Source organism: Canis lupus, chromosome 13 (assembly GCF_048164855.1).
Source record: "Canis lupus baileyi chromosome 13, mCanLup2.hap1, whole genome shotgun sequence".
NCBI classification, from domain to species: Eukaryota; Metazoa; Chordata; class Mammalia; order Carnivora; family Canidae; genus Canis; species Canis lupus.
The window spans coordinates 1,934,092-1,954,162 of record NC_132850.1 but is presented as its reverse complement, the minus strand read 5'-3'; the positions used below and the strand labels follow the sequence as shown (position 1 = coordinate 1,954,162).

Genomic DNA, 20,071 nt, shown 5'->3' with positions numbered 1-20,071 from the left:
CCGCCATCCCTCAACGCTTTGTGCCTGCTTCCACTCATAGCACTTGGTGCGTTGTCCTTCCCGGGGACTGCAAGCACCTCCAAGGCCCTACTACCAGCCTCATTTCCGGGCCCCACGCTTCACCCAGGGGTGGGGGGGTGGGGTCTCTGCACCATGTGTGGCTGATGGTGGTACCCCCTGCTCCCCAAACACCCCTGAGCACAGGCTGTCTCTGCACCCCTGCTGGGAGCCCTGCCAGCTGCTGGGGGTGCCAGAGACCAACCTCTTCCAGGTCTCCCATCCCCGCGGAGGCTCCCACGGATGCTCTCCCTTCATCTCCAGGGGACTCCCCCTGGCTGGCCTGTCCTGCCCCTGCACCCGAGCCCGGGCGGAGCAATCACGGCCGCATCTCAGCGCAGACCTGCCTTCGCTCCCTGCTTCCGGGGCCCTAAGTACACGCACTTATCCCAGTCCTGGGGACACTGTGTGGTTTGCATACATTGAACCCGTGAAGGTTGTCTGCCTTGATGTGGAAGCTTCTGGAGGACCAGAACCAGGCTGATGTAGTTTCCTGTCTGCGGAGTGTCTGCTACATGCTAAGCATTGTGCCAGGTGCCCTGGGAGCATCCCGTTACCACTGTCGGCCATCCTGGGTGGCGAGGGCCACAATCTCGTGTCACTGGGGAGGACACGCACTGCAGCCTCACCCTCCCCAAGGGCAGACGTGAGCGTCACCCAGCTCAGCCTGGGGGCGAAGCTCATGCTCTTCCCATCGATGTGTCCCCTCTCCCTATGGCGAGTGGGTCGCCAACAGGACACGATCGCCAGTGACTAACAGAGGAGGGACTGTCCCACGGGGTCCTGCCCTTGAGTGCGCCCACAGCCGCCGTCTCCCAGCCTCAGAAGGCCTCCCACCCTTTGCGTCTCCCTCCAGCTCACCCTTCTGCCCATATGGAGGGCTGAGCTCCTGGGGCAGCTGTCTACACCCGCCAGCACCCCTTCACTCTCCTCCCCTTCTCGCGTGAGGCCCTCCAGCCCACCTGTCGTCCACACCACCTCTCCAGAGCATCTCTTGCTGACGCTCTCACGGATCTCCATGCCACCGGGTCCCAAGCGGCTCCTCCGCTGCCCTCTGCTCAGCCCAGCAGCACTGACACCCTGAGCCCCCTCCTCCGTGAGCCGCCGCCATAGGCCGCTGGGACGCCCGTCCTCTAGGGCCCCTGCTCGCAGCTGCCCCGCCCCATCCTCTGTTGGGCCCCCAGCCCCCAGCAGGCTCAGTCTTCCGCCTCTTCCTGTCCACGCTGACCCCAGTCTCCAGGCTTCAAACACCATCCAGGGGCCGGTGACAACTCCCAAAGTGATGGCTCCGCCTCCTCCCCTCCCTGAACTCCCGATCCATATCCACACCCCATATCCACACCCCATCCATACCCCCAAGGCTCTGGTTGACACTTCTGCCTGGAAGCCTCTCAGGCTCCTGGGACTCTCTCTTCACCTCATCTTGCCCCAAAGCCCCTTCCCCACACACACCCTTCACCGAGGCAGTCACTGCTCCGCACCTGCCCCACTGAGGCACAGCCCCCGTGCCCACAGCGACCGACGAGGCCACCGGGCCCCGAGCACACTGGCTGTCCTCCTCCGCCCACCCTGGGCCAGCCTCCCCGCCGCTCCCACCTCCCCAGGGCCCGACTTGCTTCCTTGTCAACTTCGCAGGGCCACACACACGCGTGAGCACGTGTGTGTGCCTACCTCTCCTACTAACACAGCAGCTCTGGGGCGGCAGGGACTTGTTTTGTCTGCCAGCATGTTATTCCCAGCACCAGGCGCTGAGCTGCTGCTCAACTACTGCGGGTTGACTGAGCGAAGGGGGACTCAGAGTGCAGGTTCCCAAACTCAGCACCCACAGCACCTCAAGCCCAGGAGGCAGGAGGGGAGACGCGCTGTGGCCCGAGGGGCAGGATCCTCACTTGTGCTCCTTCTGTGTCCGAGGGGTGTGCGTTACCCTGGGGACCAGGGGCTCTGAGGCCAGGCAAGCAGAGCAGGACGTGTGTGGCTGACACGGGCCAACATGCCAGCGCACTGCTGACCGGCCGGGGGCTGCCAGAGAGGGATTCATCGCAATCCCGTAATCCCCTTTACAAAGTGCTGTCACATCCGATGCTGAGTCCGAGCCACACGACCGCCCAGGAGGTGGGCAGGGTGAGGATCTGGGATCCCCATTCTATGGATGACAAGTCTGAGGGGTTCAGGGTCGGGCCTGAGGCTGCAGGGGCAGCGGCTGAGCCTGTGACCTCGCCAGGCCTCCTGCCTGGAGCACCCTCCACCAGCTGAGGGGGGCAACAGGGGGCTGATTCTACCCTCTGAGCCAACTCCCAAGTAAAAAACCACAAATCATTTATTCTTTGGTTGTCTACACCGACACTTAAATACCGTGTTGCTGTGGCACGGCTGCCCGCGCAGCCCCCCACGGTGTCTCTGGGCCTGCGTGCCGAGCCCTCAGCCAGGCCCGGGGAGGGAGGGCCGTCCTGCCATGTCCACTCCGAGAGCAGCAGCACCGTGCGGATGGCCGCCACCAGGGTCCCTCCCGTTGGTTGGGCGGCAGACATCAGTTTCCCCGCTCCGCAGCCCCGCGGGCGCTGGCCAGGGTGGGACACAGTTCCCGAGGTGGGTCTGCTCACCCATCCTGAGCTGGGCACTGTCAGAGCTCATCCTTGCGCCCCACCTCACTGCCAGAGAGCGACTCCTCAACAGGCTGGGGGGGCCCCTCCTGGGTGTCCTGGGGCTGCTCCTGGGAGAGGTCCACCTCTTCGGGGCTGAAGAGCATCCTCACCAGGTCATCGGCCTGCACCCGGTCCTGCAAGGACACACCCCTGCCTATTCAGAGAAGCCTCTGGACCAGGTGCCACCTCCTGGAGAACGAGAGGTTCTTCCCCCACGGCCCCCAAGCCCATCTGCTCCCCGGCAGGTCTTATCTCTGGGCAGACAGCTGACGTGCTGCCCAACCAGGCAACCGAGCACCAGGACCGTTCCTCGTCTTGGCACCGCAGCCTGGAGCCCCGTTTACAATTAACGAGGAAGGGCCAGGGCGGACAAGGCCAGGTGACCACGGGGACAGCATGCTGGGGGAGGAGTCCCTGTGGATCCGGGCCTGGTGTTCCTTATGTCCAGGCCGCTACCGGGCAATGAGACTGGGAAGGCAGCAGCGGAGGGGGGCCCCTCCCGGAGCAGGTCACAGCGCCACCAAGGGCTCTCACCCGCTCACTGTGCCGCGCGTCCAAAGTGAACCACAGGGCGATGGCACAGCGCTGCCCTCTGGTGACAGCCTTCACTCCGTGCGGGTTTTCGGTGCCTGAAGAGAACCCCACGGCCCTGCCACACTGGGGCTGCACTTCTGCCTGGAGGAGACACAACGTGGGGGGTACACAGCACACAGACCGTTACACGGGGTCATTAGGGTCTGGGGAGAAAAGGTGGCCGGTCAGAGGCGTGAGCGACACGTCTCAAAGCCCCCTGGGTTCGAGGAGGGGGGCCACTGCGCTGTGAGGGTTCCCGTCTCCCAGGGACAGGCACGAGGGCACACTCACCGTCACGGTCTTGGCGTCTAGTTCAGTGAAATAGAACGTTCCTCCATCGAAGTCCCCGTTTAGATAGAGAATGGCACTGGGGACAACAGACAGCGTGTCACCGTGGGCCTCCTCCTCGTCGTCCCGCGCCCCCGCCAGCCCACAGCTCTGTGCTTGCACCTCCAGGCGCTCTCAGCCAGCAGCTGCAGGGGGGCCTCCCACCCCTCCACCCTCCCTCCAGAGGGGCCACGTCCTCCTCATCACGCCACACGGCAACGACTCCCTTTCTGCCCGACTGTGAGGCCAGAGGGTGTGGGGATAAGGGACTGGATTCTGGGGACAGCTGGTCCCACGCCTGTGTGCATGTGTATAGGGGACAGGGCAAGGTGCAGGGTCCCGGGGGCCTCAGAGGGCCAGCTGGCACCTGTAGTCCCGGAAGGTGTAGGCGGGGGGCTCCTTGATGCACACCAGGGCCTCGGCATTCAGGATGCAGTTGTCCACGTGGACTGGGTGGCTACTGTCCTTCCTCTCAGCCTGTGCCTCTGGGGCCGAGGTAACACACGTTAGTGTGGGGCACCCCAGGAAACCCTGCAGCTGTCCTATTGGCATGGGGGGGGGGCTCCTAAAATGCATCTGGGTCTATGGGGATGGCCAATGAACTAGGGGGTCTCTGGCAAGCGGGTGCAGCGAGCAGGGCCATGAGGCCCTAAGCAAGGGCAGGTTCTGGGCTGAGCGCATGACCCCGGTTTTCCGGCTAGAATTTCCAGAACAGGGATCCCCAGGGAGGTGAAAACGAGGAGTCGGGAGGAGGCAAGATGTGGGGTACAGTGAGACCAGGTGAGGATGGCACGGAGGGGAGCAGACAGGAGCAAAGGTAAGCAGCTGGCTTCAGCAGGGCCCCGCAGGGGAGAAGCCACGCAGGAGGAAGGCCATGGGAGGGGACAGACAGTGCGAACTGCAAGTGCCAGGCAAACACATTCACGACAGGAACCACGGCCCCCAGCACAAACCCCAGGCACCCCCTGAGCAGGCTGGTGGCTCCGTCAGGTCCCCGGCTGCCCAGTCGCCAGGCCCCGTCCCTCCACCTCCTATACCTCCCTATAGGCTCTCTCCTCTCTGCTCCCACCACCACTGGCCAGGTCTGGGCCTCGTCCTTGCCCACTCGGGTCCCTGCTGACCAGCTTCCCGCCCTCTGCTCTGATCCGTGCTCTCCAAATCTCTCACCACAAAGCAGCAAAATAAGTCTTGTAAAACACAAAGGTCTCACCAAGTCCCTTGTGTCTGGTGACCCTTCCTGGCTCCCCCCCTTGCCTGTCCTCCGCTTTGAGACGCCGTGACGCATACGGTTGTGTATCTGACACAGTCCTGTGGGTGTGTCCAGATCTGATAGGACTGCAAACCTGGGGGAGAGGAAAAGCCTCTACTCCCTACCACCCAGTGGCACAAGAGTGCCAGGGGCCTCTGCAGGCGATGGCATGACACATCTGGCTTGGGCCACGTGTGACCTTGGGGCACTGGCCATACCTCATTGTTCCTCAGGACCGCAAACGGGAATGCAAGACAAAGAAAGTGGACGAGGAACGACCTGGAATCTGCTCTGGCTTGTAGAACTCAATCTCCCACGGATTTGGTGTTTAACGACAGAGAACTTGCAACGTAGCTCCTAACCGACCTACAGGCCTCTATGCCCCAGAGCATCACTGAGGACCCACAGCCTGCAGGATGACAACAGACTCCTGAAGGCGGCTCTCCACAATCGGGCTTCTGGAAGCCTTCCCGAGCCTTGTCCCACGGCCGCCACGCCAACCGCACCCCCCAGAAATGGCCACTTTCTCAGTCTCCATGACCAGGCTGCCCAACGCCTGCACTTTTTTGCAAGGGCTGTTCTCTCAGGCCTGACACTATCTCACCACCCGTCCTGTTCATCCTGCACAACCGCCATCACCTCCTCCTGGAAGTCCCCTGGACTGCCTGGTAGACCGCCGACACCTTCTTCCGCTGCACTGATCACATGGGGTCGCCACCTTTTGTGCTGGTTTCGACCCAAAGGGCCCTGCCCCATCCCCTTCCAGGCAGTCGGCGCCAGCGCCCCCGGACACCGCGTGTGCCCAGTGGCCGGGGCAGGGGTGCAGGGGGCCCACCTTCGATGGCGGTGCGGCACACCAGGTGGGAGTAGGAGAAGTAGAGGGGCGTGTCCAGGCGGAAGTAGGACTCCATGACGCGCCGCACCTTCTCGGTGACGTTGTAGTACAGGTGCGCGCTCTGCAGCGGAACCCTGCCTTCCTGTCCCAGCTGCCGGGAGACCACAGTCAGCAGCCCTGAACGCCCGGCTGTGCGCCCAAGGACCCACTGAGGCGCCAGGCCGCCGCCGGCTCCCCGGCCCCCCAGTCACCCCCAGCCTGCCTTCCCCCCGTCCCTGCGAACGGTGCCGCAGCCCCCGCTTCAGGAAGCGCCCTCCCCACGCGGCCCCACGCGGCCCCACGCGGGACACTGGTCCTGTCTTGCGGGTCACGCCTGGGTCACGCCTGGGTCACTAGCCAGGCCTCCCAAATCCACTCCCTCTACACAACCACCCTCTGTGGCAGTTGGACATGACAGGCAGGTGTCCTCACGTCCCCCAGGCCTGAGCTTCCCCAGTTCCCCACGCCCGAGGACGCGGAGTCCAGACTCTACCTTGAGGGCTTTAAAGACCGTGACACCGTAGAACTTCTCACTGGGGGTGTGTGGGGAGGTCTGCCCCCGGTAGCCGTCCCCCGAGGTCGCTGCTGCCTGCAAGGCCCAGAACACAGGCGGGCTCAGCCAGGGCAGCGGAGGGTCCGCGGGGAGGCCCTGGGCGAGCAGGTGCCCTGGGTGAGCAGGTGCCCTGGGTGAGCAGGTGCCGGCCCGGCTTTCCCTTACATTGGTCAGTCTCTGCAGCTCTCGGCACTCCTCGGGGGAGATCACGCCGTCCATCACCACCCTCTGGGAACCGTTCAGCACTCTGGAGTTCATGGTGAGGTTGATGCCTTCGTAGAGCAGGGGGCCACCTGCAAAGCAATGATAAGACTGGGCTGAAGCCGGTGGCACTTCTGTCCAGACCCTCTCTGTTGGATGGAAATGGAAATTCCAGTTGTTTCCGGGTCCCCAGAGAAGCCTCCTATTTAGTCACTTCCAAAGGTGGCAGGGCCCAGAGGAGAACATGTGGGGCTGACAAGACAGGAGAGCCAAGCCCTTGTCCTCGCCCCCTCCCCAATAGTTGTTGGCTCTTGGGCCTTCGCCAATTGTTGGAGGAAATACCACCGACACACTGTTAAGCCATGAGCTCCAGAACCGCCAAGAGGTGGGTTTGACTCCTGAATCCTCCACATATTAGTTATGGGACCTCAGCAAGTTCCTTAACCTCCCTGAGCTTTCATTTCCTGGTCTGTAAAACAGCATCTACATCCTGAGATTGGTGCTTGTTTGATGTGAAGAACAGGAAGGCGAGTTAAAAGCTTAGCACGATGCCTGGCACAGAGGAAAGGCTCAGAATCTCAGCTGCCATTGCACCAGCCACCGGCAGCATTTATTTAAAACGAGGACCTCAGTCTGTGCACCCACCTCCCAGGCAGAAGAACCAAGAGAAACAACAGAGTGAAAGCTGCCTGAAAACCAAGGAATGCAGGACAAATTCTTCTCGTGTCCTAATCTTGTGAAATTAGCCACTGTTCACTTAAGCAACAGCAGAGCCCAGGCCAGCCTTGTCTTCTATCTCTCGCCATGTCCCCCGCTGCTGGGGACCTACTGGAGACTCAGGTCAATGCCAGCTATTGGCAGAGGCCGCAGTGGTGCCAGGCCGCTCGCTAGAGAGGCGAGGGTCTCACACCTGCTCTCCCAACAACGATGCAAACGGGTAGACCTTGTGCAAGCACCAAGACAGCTGGTGCCGTGGAAATTCAAAGGAAAGAGGGAGGGGATCCCCAGGACTGGGAGATGATGATGGGCCGGTATCGGGAGGAGGGACAGGACAGGCATGAGTGCAGACAGGCCCAAAGAACAGGAGCAGCCCGGGGCAGGTGAACAGAAGGTATAAGCAGGGGAAGAGCACACCCCGTGGTTAAAGGGTCAGGGTCTCAGTGTTTGGAAGGCCGGTCTAGCCACCACAGGGGTCAGGAAGCCCAGATCAAGGATGGACAGGAGTGTAGACAGCAGGTGCAGTGGGGGCATAGGCGGGGCACGGGGCCACAGGGGAGAGGGGAGGCTTGGGGAGAGAGGCGAGGAAAAGCAGTCTCAGAGCAGCTTGGAGGAGGTGGGCAAGGGGAAGAGACCTCAGATCCGGAGGTTCGGCAGCAGGATGCATGCTGGGAGTGGAGTCAGGATGAGTTTTTTTTTTGTTTTTTGTTTTTTTTCTTTCAGGATGAGTTTTGTGCAAGCCACGCCGACTGCACTGGGCTCAACTAGTGCTGCTGTGGCACCGAAGTCCTACTTCTTAAGCAAAGGCCAAGCCTGTGCCTCCTCTGGGTGCACGTCCTGGTGAGTGAGGAAGGGCGCCAGGCGAGCCTAAGCCTGGCCCTGGGGCTGGGGACGGGCCAGCCAGGGTGCAGCGTGCCAGCCTCGCTGCCTCCATGACAGCCGCGCATGCCAGGGCTCTGGCCCCTCACCTTCCCGTGTCAGCCGGCTCACATCCAGCGACTCCTTGGTCTTCTCCTCCACCAGCGTCTCAATCTCCTTCATAAGGTTTCCAATCTCCTGGGAGATGCGGACGGCTGTTTCCCGTTCGGACCTGTGAGCACAGCCGCTCTGAGGCCTGTATTCCGGGGCCACCCTGGCTCCCACCCCAGCTTCCCAGCCCTTCCCGGAGTGAACATCTGCCTGGGCTCAGGAAGCCTCAAGTGCATCATCAGGCCGCTCCAGCCATGCAGTTTCTTCAGGGTCCTCACTTTTGTTTCTCTTGCAATCTTTTGGGAATCACCTCTTCTGGAGTCCATGAATCCTAAAAGCAGATGGGGAGAACACTGAATGCTGCAGGATGCCCTCCTTCATCTTCCAGGTCTCCCGCATAGACTAGGGCCTGGGGAGCAGCTAGAGGGATTCTTTAACTGCCTTATCAGCTGCCTCCTTGCAGGAGGTAAAGACAGAGCTCAGAACCCCGGAGTCACCTCCGGCTGCCCAGAATCCCCCTTTGTCTTCCTCTGTCTCTTATCTGCGGGTTTCACAGATCCCATGTCTGGCTCAACCCCTAACAACTTTTCTCCTCCAGAGTCATGCAGCTAACTGGCCCCCTCTCCTGCACCCCAGAACCCCCCTCCTGCACCCAGGCTCACCGGATCCACAAAGGGAATTCCGAAAACATCGTAGGCGAAGAAGAGCAGCTCTTTCTCCAGCAGGCTGCGCTGTCGGTACTCCTGGGCGCTCTGGGGAAACAGCGCAAGGAATGCCCTGGAATTCAGCCCTGTGAACTCGGGGGGTGGGGGGACCACAACTCCACGCTCTACACTGTTGTTCCCGCCACTACTGCATCTGCTGTCCAGTCTGGGACAGAAGGCTCACCCCCGTGCCCAAGGGTGGCTCTGGCCTGACACCAACACAATACCCCGGAGGGTGGTACCGCACCCCCACACCCCACGCCTCCCCCATTAATCTCCAAGACAGGAAAGCATCTCCATACAGAAGATGTGGAAATATTCCTCAAAAGAGGAGAGTTCCCTCCTGACTTCCGCAGGCGTTCAACGGGGAGGCAGGAGACCCAGGTGTTGGGTGACCCAGGTGTTTCCAACCACCGCTGAGGTTGACACCGTGCTCCTCGTTGTACAGATGAGGACACCAAGGTGCAGACGGGATATGCGACGTGTTTAAGGTGACACTATCAGAAAGGGAGCAGGGACTGACACTCCACCCCAGGTCTTCCCAATCCCAAAGCCCACGTGCTTTCTTGTTAGCCCCCCCCGCACCCCACCTCCCCTGAGACCCCATAGAGCCTGGATGGGTCCCTCCTGGGGAGCTGGGGCGGGCCGTCTGGCCCTTCCCTCGGTCCCCAGGGCTGGGACACTAAGTACCTGCTGGGGTCACATCTCTCCCTAGGTGCCCTGCTAGTCTCCAAGCAGCAGGAGGAGGAGAGAAAAGAAAAAGAAGACATCGTCAGTTGAAATAAAGGGTGAAAGCAGTAAGGAAAGTGAGTCCTACATCACCTAGCATATTTACGCAACAGGGAGAAGGAGATTTCCTCCTGAGGTGTTTAAGTGATTCACCAAGTGCTAGACACCACGCTAGGCGCCTTTTCTCGTTAACCCCCGCCCCCCGCCCCCCCCCCCCCCCCAGCCCTGGGGCTGTGAGGAATAAACGCCTACGGCCGCACTGATTCATGGAGGATGAGCTCGGGCTGGGAACTGCGCCAGCGCCGGCCGGTGGCCCCTGTGAGCCACAGGCCGCTGCGCAAGCCAGCCCGCCTCCAGGAGCCCGAAGGTTCTCTTCTCTCAAGTGGGAGAGCAGCGCCCCCTGCCACGGCCGCTGTGGGGGTCAAGAGAGATGAGGGGGTGAACCGCATAGCGCAGCTCGTGGCCTGGGTCAGGGCTCAACAGGTGCCAGCTGCTTTCTCCCCGAAGGAGAGTTCTGGTGGTTTATTTTCCCTCTCTGCCCCACACTCACTAATAGGATCATAAAGACAAAGAGACATGAGGAAGTACCAGCTCAGATGCAGACTGTCACCATCTAGTGGCCAAAGAGGACAACGAGACAACTACAAGGTGACTGGTCTACACAGGATTGTTTCTACTAAAGACGCAGGGTTCCAGGGCTGGGAAGAAGAACCTGGGTTTTCTCCCTCAGGGCAGGTTGCAGCCCCACCTCAGCAGGGTGTTAGGAGAATCGAATGAAATAAAAGCTATGGGAAGACTCTGCAGACCCCACACAGTTGAAGGGTTGCTCGCTGTGCTCAGCGGTAAGCCCCCAACAACCACAAGGGGAAGTCGGCTACTGACTCATCCTCCACTTCCCTCTCCCAGGGGACATAGCCACCTGGGGCTGGCGCACAGGCAGGGTGACCTGTGAGGAAAGCACCCTGCTCCACCTGTGTGCTCCCAAGCTAGGTGGGCAGCACGAGGCTCGCGTCTCCCCAGCTGGAGACTTGTGTCTAATTAAACACAGAGGGAAGCGTGACACCCCCCCCCCCCACCGCCCACTCTACCAGCCAGTTCTCCTCCTCCACCCAGCAGCTCCCCTCTGCACTGGTCTCCTGCTTCGAGCTCCTTCCCATTCTGAGCCTTGCACCATTACACCTGGTCGGGCTACTTACTGCTTAAAACCCTTCAAGCGCCGCCCTCTGTCTGCCTTTTGGGACAGAGGCCAAGGTGCTCGCAGGGCGCTCAGGACTCTTCAAAACCTGACCCTCCCAGGCCTCATCACCTGTGTCATCTTCCATGTACATGGGACAACTGTCCAGATTGTTTGCACATGCTGTCCTCCATCTGAAAGGCCCTTCCTTGCCTCATTCACCTACCGAAGGCTTTTAAAGCCAAATGCCAACAGCACTTCCTCTTGCAAAGCGTTCCACGACTTGCCAGGCAGTCGCTTACTTCTACAGCTTGCACACCTGTCCACTCTTAGATGTACTACAGTATTCTATAAGTTTTAGATTATATACCTTTCTGTGTCGTCAGTGCCCTAAGGTGTGCTTTAGATGGCATTCCAAAAGACACGAAGGTAATACGTGTATATCTAAAAGAGGTCCAGAGTACTGACAGACACGAAGAGAAACAGGTCTCCCTCCCTACCCCTGGCCTGTAGGACCACGCCTCAGGGGTAAGCTGAGGAGCAGTTTCCTACCAATCTGTCCAAAAAGTTTACAACTTAAAAAATATATATGTATTTTAAAAAACATAGGGGTGCTTGGGTGGCTCAGTCAGTTAAGCATCTGCCTTCAGTTCAGGTCATGATCCCAGGGTCCTGGGATCGAGCCCTGCATCGGGTTCCCTGCTCAGCGGGGAGCGGGCCCCTCCCTCCCGCTCATGCTTTCTCTCTCTCAAATAAAAAAAAAATCTTAAAAAAAAAAACATAGGATAGAATTTAATTCTAGTTCTAGGTGGTTTTTTTCTTTACATAAAACAGTATCATGGAGACAGCTTCACAGTGGTGCAGAGTAACCTACTCACGCAATAGAACAGTTGTCTCATATACAGCTGAATGGATGTACCGCCAATCACTGAGCCAGTTCCCAAGCAGATGGCATTTAGCTTGGTTTGGTTGGTTGCTTTTAGCAGCAGTGTTCTGATGCGTACCCGTGCACGCTTACCTTTGCATGCTTGTGCAACACTGCCGTGTGGCAAATCTCCGGTGGTACAATTGCTGGTTAAATGATTGGTCCAGTTTACGGTCCCATCAGCAGCGTGGGTGTAGGCTGCTTTTGCACCCCTACATTTGTCTCACATATTTGCTGCATAAACAAATGAGTTGCCTCTAGTGCAATCATAACTATTCACTATTTTTTTCCTCCGACAAAACGGAAAACGAGTTCAAAGTTACATTCTTACATAGAAGGTAGGTGGGGTTTGAGAGCAGCCAGGGCATGGGTGACTGAGGCTCACCTTCCTCTCACTGCTCTGAAATCAGGGATCACTGCTGCGGTGACCGGCCACCCCGTTTCAGGAGGTGGCTGAGGTTAGAAGTGAGAAAACCAGCCCCTGGTACTTGTGTGCCATCGGCAAGGCCCCCCCCGATGCTGCCTATCCACACAACTCGTAGGACACACTTGTGCCACACCTGTTGGTATACAAAGTACACTTCTCCTCGGTAGGCCATTTGCCCCTCATGCTCATCTTGTGTTAAAGAGTCAGAACCATAATCCCACTCCACAGAGGGAGAAGCCGAGACTCAGAGAGGCAGGGTGGTGTGCCCGAGATCCCACGCGACACGCGCAAGATCACACAGGAGCCAGGGCTTGAGCCCAGACCAGTGACTCCAAATCTGACTCACCGTTCTGGGCTCAAGAAGGAGAGGGTCCAGGGTCTGTGCAAGGCGTATGTACAAAGATCGAGGTTCAGGTAGTATCACATTTCACTAAGTTAAATACAGAGAACTTTACATGTTTTTTAATTACAAAAAATAATCTGTGATTCCACTGAAGGGAATTCAGAAAATATAAGTAGGCAAGATAAGAAAAACCACCCATATCCCACTACACAGAAATAACCAGTGTTAACATGCCAGTGCGTCTGGCCATTGTGTCTCCGGGGGAGTGAGCTGGGAATGATGCCGAGGGAGGAAGAGCAGGGACAGTGGCAAGAAGAAGGGACAAGGAGGAAACGGAGGCCAGAGCACAGGAGAGTGAAAAAAAGAATTTCGCGAAGTTAAAAGTGATAGATCTTGCCCAAATGATATCAAATCTCAAAGCAGAAGTGCCAAGAAAGGGGAAAGGGGTGCCTGCATTGCAGTTCTCTTTTCTCCAATCTTTTCCCCAAGATTTTATTTATTTATCCATGAGAGACACAGAGAGAGGCAGAGACACAGGCAGAGGGAGAAGCAGGCTCCCCACAGGGAGCCCGATGGGGGACTCGATCCCAGGACCCTGGGATCACTCCCTGAGCTGAAAGGCAGATGCTTAACCAGTGAGCCACCCAGGCGTCCCTGCTCCCTGGTTCTTGAGTGATAGGTGCATCGGTGCACTTGCACCCAGCCCAGGGCCCTCTGCCCCGGCCCAAGCAGTGCCAGACTGCCCCCCGCCCCCTGCTCTTCTGCCCTCCGATCTGGGCTCTGCTGGCAGCTGCCTGAATGAATGCAAGTCTCTCACCTCACGGGGGCTGATGAATCTGGCTGGTTCTTCTCCAACCATGGCCGTATAGTAGGCCAGATTCTGGTTCATCACCTCGTCGTTGGGGAAGAAGAGGAGATAGGTCTTGGCACATTCGATAGCCTGTGTGTAATTCCCAACTGCAAAGCAGAAAAAGCAATGGCTGAGAAGCGAGGGTCCAATCCTGGGCCCCGGGAACCACCAGTCAGGTGTCTCAGCATAGCCCCAGGCAGTGATGGCACAAGGTGGCCCTGCTACCTACCACAGCTGCTCGATCTGAGCGACAAGTTCTCGAAGGATGAGAAGAGCAGAGGTTACACAAACACAGAGTGCAGAACTGATAAGGGGCTCAGCGTCCGCAGGCCTGCCTGCTACTGAACTCCCACATCTTTACGATTTCATCGGTCAGTGAAACGCTGGCCTCCTATGAGACCGGTTCCAGGACAGCCCCATCCTCCTACCTCCTTCTTCCTACTGATTTTCAGAAGGTGGAGATGGTACAATAGCAGATGGCCTCTTTGCTCACACGTGTGGTCTCCAACAATAAACACCCCACACTCCTGACTATGCGGTGATGCTTAGCACACAGCAGGAACTCAGCGGGGACCTGCTGACTCTTGGTTCTTGGATACGGGCAGCCCCCTGCCCAGAGCACCAGTGCTAACCCGGGGAGAGGGGCCGGAAAGGGTCCCGGGAACTGGTTTCAACGGTAGCACACCCTTGCCTTTGCACTGACTGAACTCTGATGCAGAATCAGATCATAAATGTTACAGAAGGGATGAGAGATCCTAGGTCTCCCCCCACCAGCTTTTTGGCTGCTGGCATCGCCTTCTGGGGCCAGTGGCTGTCACTAGGGTCACAAGTCACAGTGAGAAGCCACACATGTTGACGTGCTCAGTGGCCGTCATCCCTGCCTATCCTGCTCATGGCTTCCTCCTGAAAAGCAGCAGAGAAGGAAGAAAGGCGGCCTTACTGTTATAGTAGGCAAACTGCAGGTAGTTATAATGTGATGGGAGGAAGTCTTCAAAGGGCTTCTCTCGACTTGGGTGGGATGCAAGCTCCGTGACGCAGTTCTGCTTACAGCTGAGGACCTGGATGTAATGATCTGAAAGGAACCAAAGACGGGGAATGACCATCAGGTGGAGTTTCAGGATTTGAATTCTGGTGAAGAGGAGGAAATTCAAGTGGAAGGAATTCTCAGTCCAATTCCCAGATCTACAAAATCAAATTTCGGTTTGAGGCTGAAGACACCCAGCGGGTCTTGTCTGCACAAGGTCCTGGGAGACCACGCCGGTAGGGGAGGGCAGGGCAGGGCAGGAGAGGGCAGGGGAGGGCGGCAGGGCAGAGCAGGGCAGGGCAGGGGAGGGCAGGGGACAGCAGGGGAGGGCAGCGCAGGGGAGGGGAGGCAGGGGAGGGAAGGGGAAGGGAAGGCAGGGGAGGGCAGGAGAGGGCAGGGAGGGCAGGGGAGGCAGGGAAGGGCAGGGGAGGGAAGGCAGGGGAGGGAAGGGAGGGCAGGGGAGGGCAGGACAGAGCAGGGCAGGGGAGGGGAGGGCAGGGGATGGCAGGCAGGGCAGGGCCGGGCCGGGCCTCAAACCTGCGATGGCCTGGAAGAGGTCGGCGTTGTACTCCAGGTAGTTGTAGCCATCGTAGTCGTAGGGCCCTTCGCACAGGGCGCGGCACTCGGTGTCGGCCACCACGTACTCTCGCAGCGCCGCCTCCAGGTGGGCCACGGCTTCGTGCGGCTGCTCCTCCGAGTAGAGCCGCACTCCCAGCCGGAACTCGTGCTACTGGGAGGAAGGGGGACTCAGCTGGGGGCCGAACACAGCCCTGGGCCCTGGGGCGGGGGCACCCCTGCCATGTGCACCTGCACCCTCACGGCCTGCTTCAGGTCAGCGATGGAAAAGTGTGGCTGCTACCTAGTGAAGGCCTTCTGCAAACGGTCTTCACAGTTTTCTCTGGAAACTCAAAAGCATTTAGCTCAATCTAGATAAAAGATACATGGCAGTTCATCCCAATTCTCTCGCACTTTCTATAGGGATGGTAGTGCTCGAAATTAAAGAATGGGTTTTGCTCTCTGTGGGACACAGCCTCCATTCTCAGGAATGGTAACCACTTCCGTTTGTCACAGAATCACTAAAAGAAACTGTGCGATTGTATGATGTACTAGACATACACAATCTACTTTTTTTTTTTTTTAACCTAGACTCCACACCCAGCATGGAGCCCCAAAGCAGCCTGAACTCACAACCCTGAGATCAAGACCTGAGCTGAGATCAGGAGTCTGGCACTTAACCAACTGAGCCATCCAGGTGCCCTCATACAATTCGCTTTTATTTTTTTATTTTAAAAATATTTTATTTATTTATTTGACACGAAGAGAAGGAGCACCAGCAGGGGGAGTGGGAGCAGCAGGCAGAGTGAAAGGGAGAAGCAGGTTCTCTGCTGAGCAGGGAGCTGGATACCAGCTGGATCCCAGGACCCCAGGATCACGACCTGAGATGAAGGCAGATGCTTATCAGACTAAGCCACCCAGGCTCCCCCACAATTTACTTTTAAGGGAGTCATTTTCAGGGGTGTCTGGGTGGCTCAGTCAGTTAAGCATCTGCCTTCGGCTCAGGTCATGATCCCAGGGTCCTGGGATTTGGTTTCTTGCTCAGTGGGGAGCCTGCCTCTGCTTCTCCCCCTGCTTGTGCTGTCTTCATTCTCTCTCTGTCAAAAAAAATAAACAAAATCTTAAAAAAAAATAAAGTAATTCTGATATTGTTTCTAATATTTCTATTTCTAAACTATTAAAAGTTAAGAGAATATAAGCTCTTTATAAAATGCTATATCACAGATAGTATCTCTCATGGAACACTGACTTCTGCTAAATGAACAGAATTAAGTGGCCTGCCAGGGTGGCTCAGCAGTTGAGCATCTGCCTTCGGCCCAGGGTGTGATCCCAGGGTCTGGGCATCGAATCCCGTAACAGGCTCCCTGCGAGGAACCTGCTTCTCCCCCTGCCTGTGTCTCTGCCTCTCTCTCTGTGTCTATCATGAACAAATAAATAAAATCTTAAAAAATAATAAAATAAACGAACAGAATAAAAACATCGAGGAACACACTGTACCACTTACTGTAGTGAGGGCAAAAACCTACACAGTAAATCAATACAATTATGCATAAAATGGACTATCACACAGCCATTAAAAATGGTATTTTTGAAGAAAATCTGAAGCCATGAGAGAAGGCTCATGATATGGTGTTAGTTCAAAAAGGATGATGAAAAGTACATATATGACACCAAATTAGGGGTGGGAAGTTAAGATACAGAAGACTTTTTAAAAACAGGCCAAAATAGGGATGCATGGGTGGCTCAGCGGTTGAGTGTCTGCCTTCAGCCCATAGCATGATCCCGCGGTTCTGGGATCGAGTCCCACGTCGGGCTCCCTGCATGGAGCCTGCTTCTCTCTCTGCCTGTGTCTCTGCCTCTCTCTGGGTCTCTCATTAACAAATACATTTTAAAAATATATATTAAAAAAAAGGCCAAAATACGAACTTAACGGTTTTCTTAACGTGATAGTATTATAGATGATTATTTTCTCTTTTATACTTCTCTGCATTTTTCTATAGTGTTTTACAATGAACATCTACTATTTCTGTAATCAGAAAACAAGCCTAGTAAATATTACTTTAATAAAAAGAGAGAGTTGGGGGGGGGTGGACGACAAAGTTTTTTTCACCATATGAGGCTTGGCCTCCAGATCCTTAAAGTCAGCCTCCTTCACTCCAGACATGGTTTGGTAATAGTCTAGGTTTTGCTGCATCTCCATGTGTTCAGGATTGCCCACGAAGAAGGTGTGTGCTGCTGCTACAGCTTTCTCCAACTTGTTGATCTAAGAATAAGGTACAAAGACATAATCCTCATCTCCAAACCCTGAAGGTTTGTGTCCAAATGCTCAGTCCACAGTAAACAGGAAATCCCAGCTTTCCTGAGCCTTCCACTCAATAGTATGCTCCAGACCTTGCCAGCCCCAGAAAACACATCCATTGCAGGAATTAATTACATACCAAAACTTAGAGGCACATGGCACTTTGGGCAGAATGTCAGCCATTTCCCAAATCAGGCTGAGCCGGTCCCCAAATCCTAGGAGGCAAGCCTTCGACAGTGTAAACATTCTATTTTTAAACAAAGGCCATACTGTAGGAGGACTGCTATGGAAGAATGACTGCTCAGATAATATATTCTCAAGATTCAGAAGCAGCAACTGAGCTGAAAAAAACTCTAAGGCTTCAAGAATTTAGTAGTACGGGAGAAAGAGCAGTTAATGATTACACTGTGCCTGAGGATTTCCCTAGAAGATACTTGTTTCTTGCATAAAGTGTAATCTAGGGTTTTTGACACATTCAACGAAAAGATGGGTGATGGAAAAAATCCTAAGGTCTTTTACAAAATCTGGTTATGGCATCTTCTGACCCAAAGCCCAGGGCTCATGAGGTTAAAACAAGTGGTTATGCTGAAATCTGAGGAGAAAAAAATGTGCCACAGGCCGCAAGAAAGCCCATAGCAGAGGACTCTAGGATATCGGTGCTACACAGGTTCTTACGTAGAAGCCAAAATAAATCACTGATGATCTAATGTTTTTCCTTTTTTCATCAGTACTAGTAAATGCATGCTAAACGAGGAGTCAGCCCTGGCTCTGACCCTCAAATAGCTAGGTGACCCAAAGTCAATAATCCCCATCTCTGTAGCTGTTTTGTAAGCTGTACAATTAGAAATTCTCACAAGTCTGTCCCTCTCTATGGATTTATTCTCTCGCCTTTATCTTTCTGCATTGCTCCTGCATTTCCCTATTCTCTCATCTTCTCTCTCTGCCCCCAGTCCCTCTTAATTCCCCAAGCACCCAGGCACCTAACTTCCTTTTCTTGCGTGGACAGCCAACTCCTCTCCCAGTGGCTAGCTCTACCACCACTTTCTCCTCCCAAGGCTTATTCCACATTTCATAATTAGCATACTAAAACCGGATTCTGACACTGGCTCTGGAAGCCTGCAGAGCTCTCCCTCCAGCCTGCCCTCACTCTATCTGGAATGGCCATCCTTCTTCTCCTAGAGTGATAGTTAGGACCAACTTCAATTGTCACCTCTTCTTTCAGACTCCCTGGTCTCTCTGAGACAAAGCTACATTCTCCCTCCTTGGTGCTCTCATAGCCCTATGTACACACTCTTTTAACAGCTCTTTCTATAGGGAAGCGATACAGAACAAAACAATACAAAGTCAAGTATTTTAATGACCCATATAAGAACTGCAATGTATTCCAGGTATTCAGGAAACGTCAAAGAATTTGAGAACGTGCTGTCAAGTGACATGACCAAAGACATGACCCACTTATTTTGTTTCAAGTACAGGACTTTTCTGAGAAACCAGGCGGCCTGGCACAGAACTGTGTGAGCAAAGTGCTTGTGGAGAGGTGGGAGTCCACGGCCCCCACGGCCTCTAAGTCTCTCTTTAGGTGGAACCGACCGTCTGTTAAACCAAGGATGTAAAAGATTTGCAACACAGCTCCTCCTGCTTCTTCCTTTTCCTCTAATAAAATGGAGCTAATAGTAGCACTTACCTGCCAAGACAGTGACAGGATCTGGGGAAATAAATCAATAAAGACAAAGTACCTAGAATAGTGCCTGAAAGTATATGCTGCGCACCGCCACCGCCGCCGCCACCACCACCATCACGCAAGCCAGGGGCACTCCCAATCCATGTATATACTTGGACTTAAGCCACTCTGGAATTCCTAAAAGGACTCATTTTCTTTGAGAACCTGACAACAGCCAGAGGGTCCCGCCGCAGGGAGGGGCGAGACACCCCTGCTGGCGACGTGGCAACCTCACGTCCTGAGCGAGCGGCAGGACAAGCATCGCTCCACGACGAACCGGAAGGCGGGTCTTGCAGAAAGGTTCTAGCTTTTCCCTCGGACACTTACAAAGAAATCGGGACGAGAGACACGAGCTACCGCTTTTACTTGTCTCCAGGAGGCCTCCCGGGGAACACGAAGCCAAGTTTTGCTTGGTCCGCGCCTCCACCCCAGGCCGGACCTCTGGGGGTGCCGTCGGCCTAGGCGAACCCGGCGCAGCGGGTGTGCCGGCGGGGTCCCTGCTCTCCCCGGCCTGGAGGCTCCCCTCGCTCCCGCTCCCGGAGGGCACTTCCCAGGGCACCGCCCCTCCCCCCCGCCCAGCTCGCCCGGGTCGTCGGCACCACGCCCGGGAGGCTCCCCGGCCCGGGCCCGCGCAGGGCTGCACCTTGAAGTAGGCGACCTGCAGGTAGTTGTAGGGGCTCCGCTTGCGGAACTCCAGCTCCAGCTCCTCGCTGAGCGCGTGGGCGGCCGGCGGCCCGAGGCAGCGGCGCAGGCAGGCGGCGCGGTGCAGCAGGGCCCCGAAGAAGCGCAGGTCGCGCAGGGCGGCGGCGCCCGAGGCCGGCGACGGGCTGGGGGGCGGGGCGGGGTCCAGCTCCCAGGGCAGCTCGGCGGCGCAGCGGGTGCGGCAGCGCAGGCGGAGGGCGCGCAGGGCGGCCCGCGAGCGCAGCGCGCGCTCCATGCTCAGCACCACCCCCGCCCAGTCCCCGCGCGCGTAGGCCGCGGTCCCCTCCGCGAAGAGCAGATCGGGCGGCGCCACGTCCCATCCCGCCTCGGACTCCCCCTCGGCCCGGGAGGCGGCGGCGGCGGCGGCGGCGGCGGCGGCGGCGGCGGCGGCCAGCAGCGCGGTCAGCAGCCCGGAGGCGCGCGCAGCCATTGCCTCCTCCGACCTAACGGGACCGCC

The 20,071-nt window shown here is 56.8% G+C and overlaps 1 protein-coding gene across 3 annotated transcripts; it reads right to left on the bottom strand.

Annotated features, from left to right (window-relative positions):
• Window positions 1–2,356: 2,356 nt before the first annotated feature.
• On the bottom strand, window positions 2,357–20,059 carry P3H1 (prolyl 3-hydroxylase 1). Of its 3 annotated transcripts, XM_072771617.1 has the most exons (16): window positions 19,556–20,059; window positions 17,004–17,156; window positions 14,876–15,065; window positions 14,255–14,386; window positions 13,282–13,421; window positions 9,169–9,363; window positions 8,825–8,914; window positions 8,441–8,493; window positions 8,162–8,283; window positions 6,441–6,568; window positions 6,216–6,311; window positions 5,684–5,834; window positions 3,967–4,084; window positions 3,564–3,639; window positions 3,234–3,374; window positions 2,357–2,833 (listed from the first exon to the last, which is right to left on the bottom strand). In XM_072771617.1, exons 1-16 carry the CDS (start codon window positions 20,042–20,044, stop codon window positions 2,678–2,680), a joined length of 2,430 nt encoding a protein of 809 aa, XP_072627718.1. In that variant the 5' UTR covers window positions 20,045–20,059; the 3' UTR covers window positions 2,357–2,677. The 3 variants fall into 3 exon arrangements, with proteins under 3 accessions (XP_072627718.1, XP_072627721.1, XP_072627720.1); XM_072771620.1 differs by lacking the exon at window positions 9,169–9,363; XM_072771619.1 differs by lacking the exon at window positions 17,004–17,156.
• Window positions 20,060–20,071: the final 12 nt, after the last annotated feature.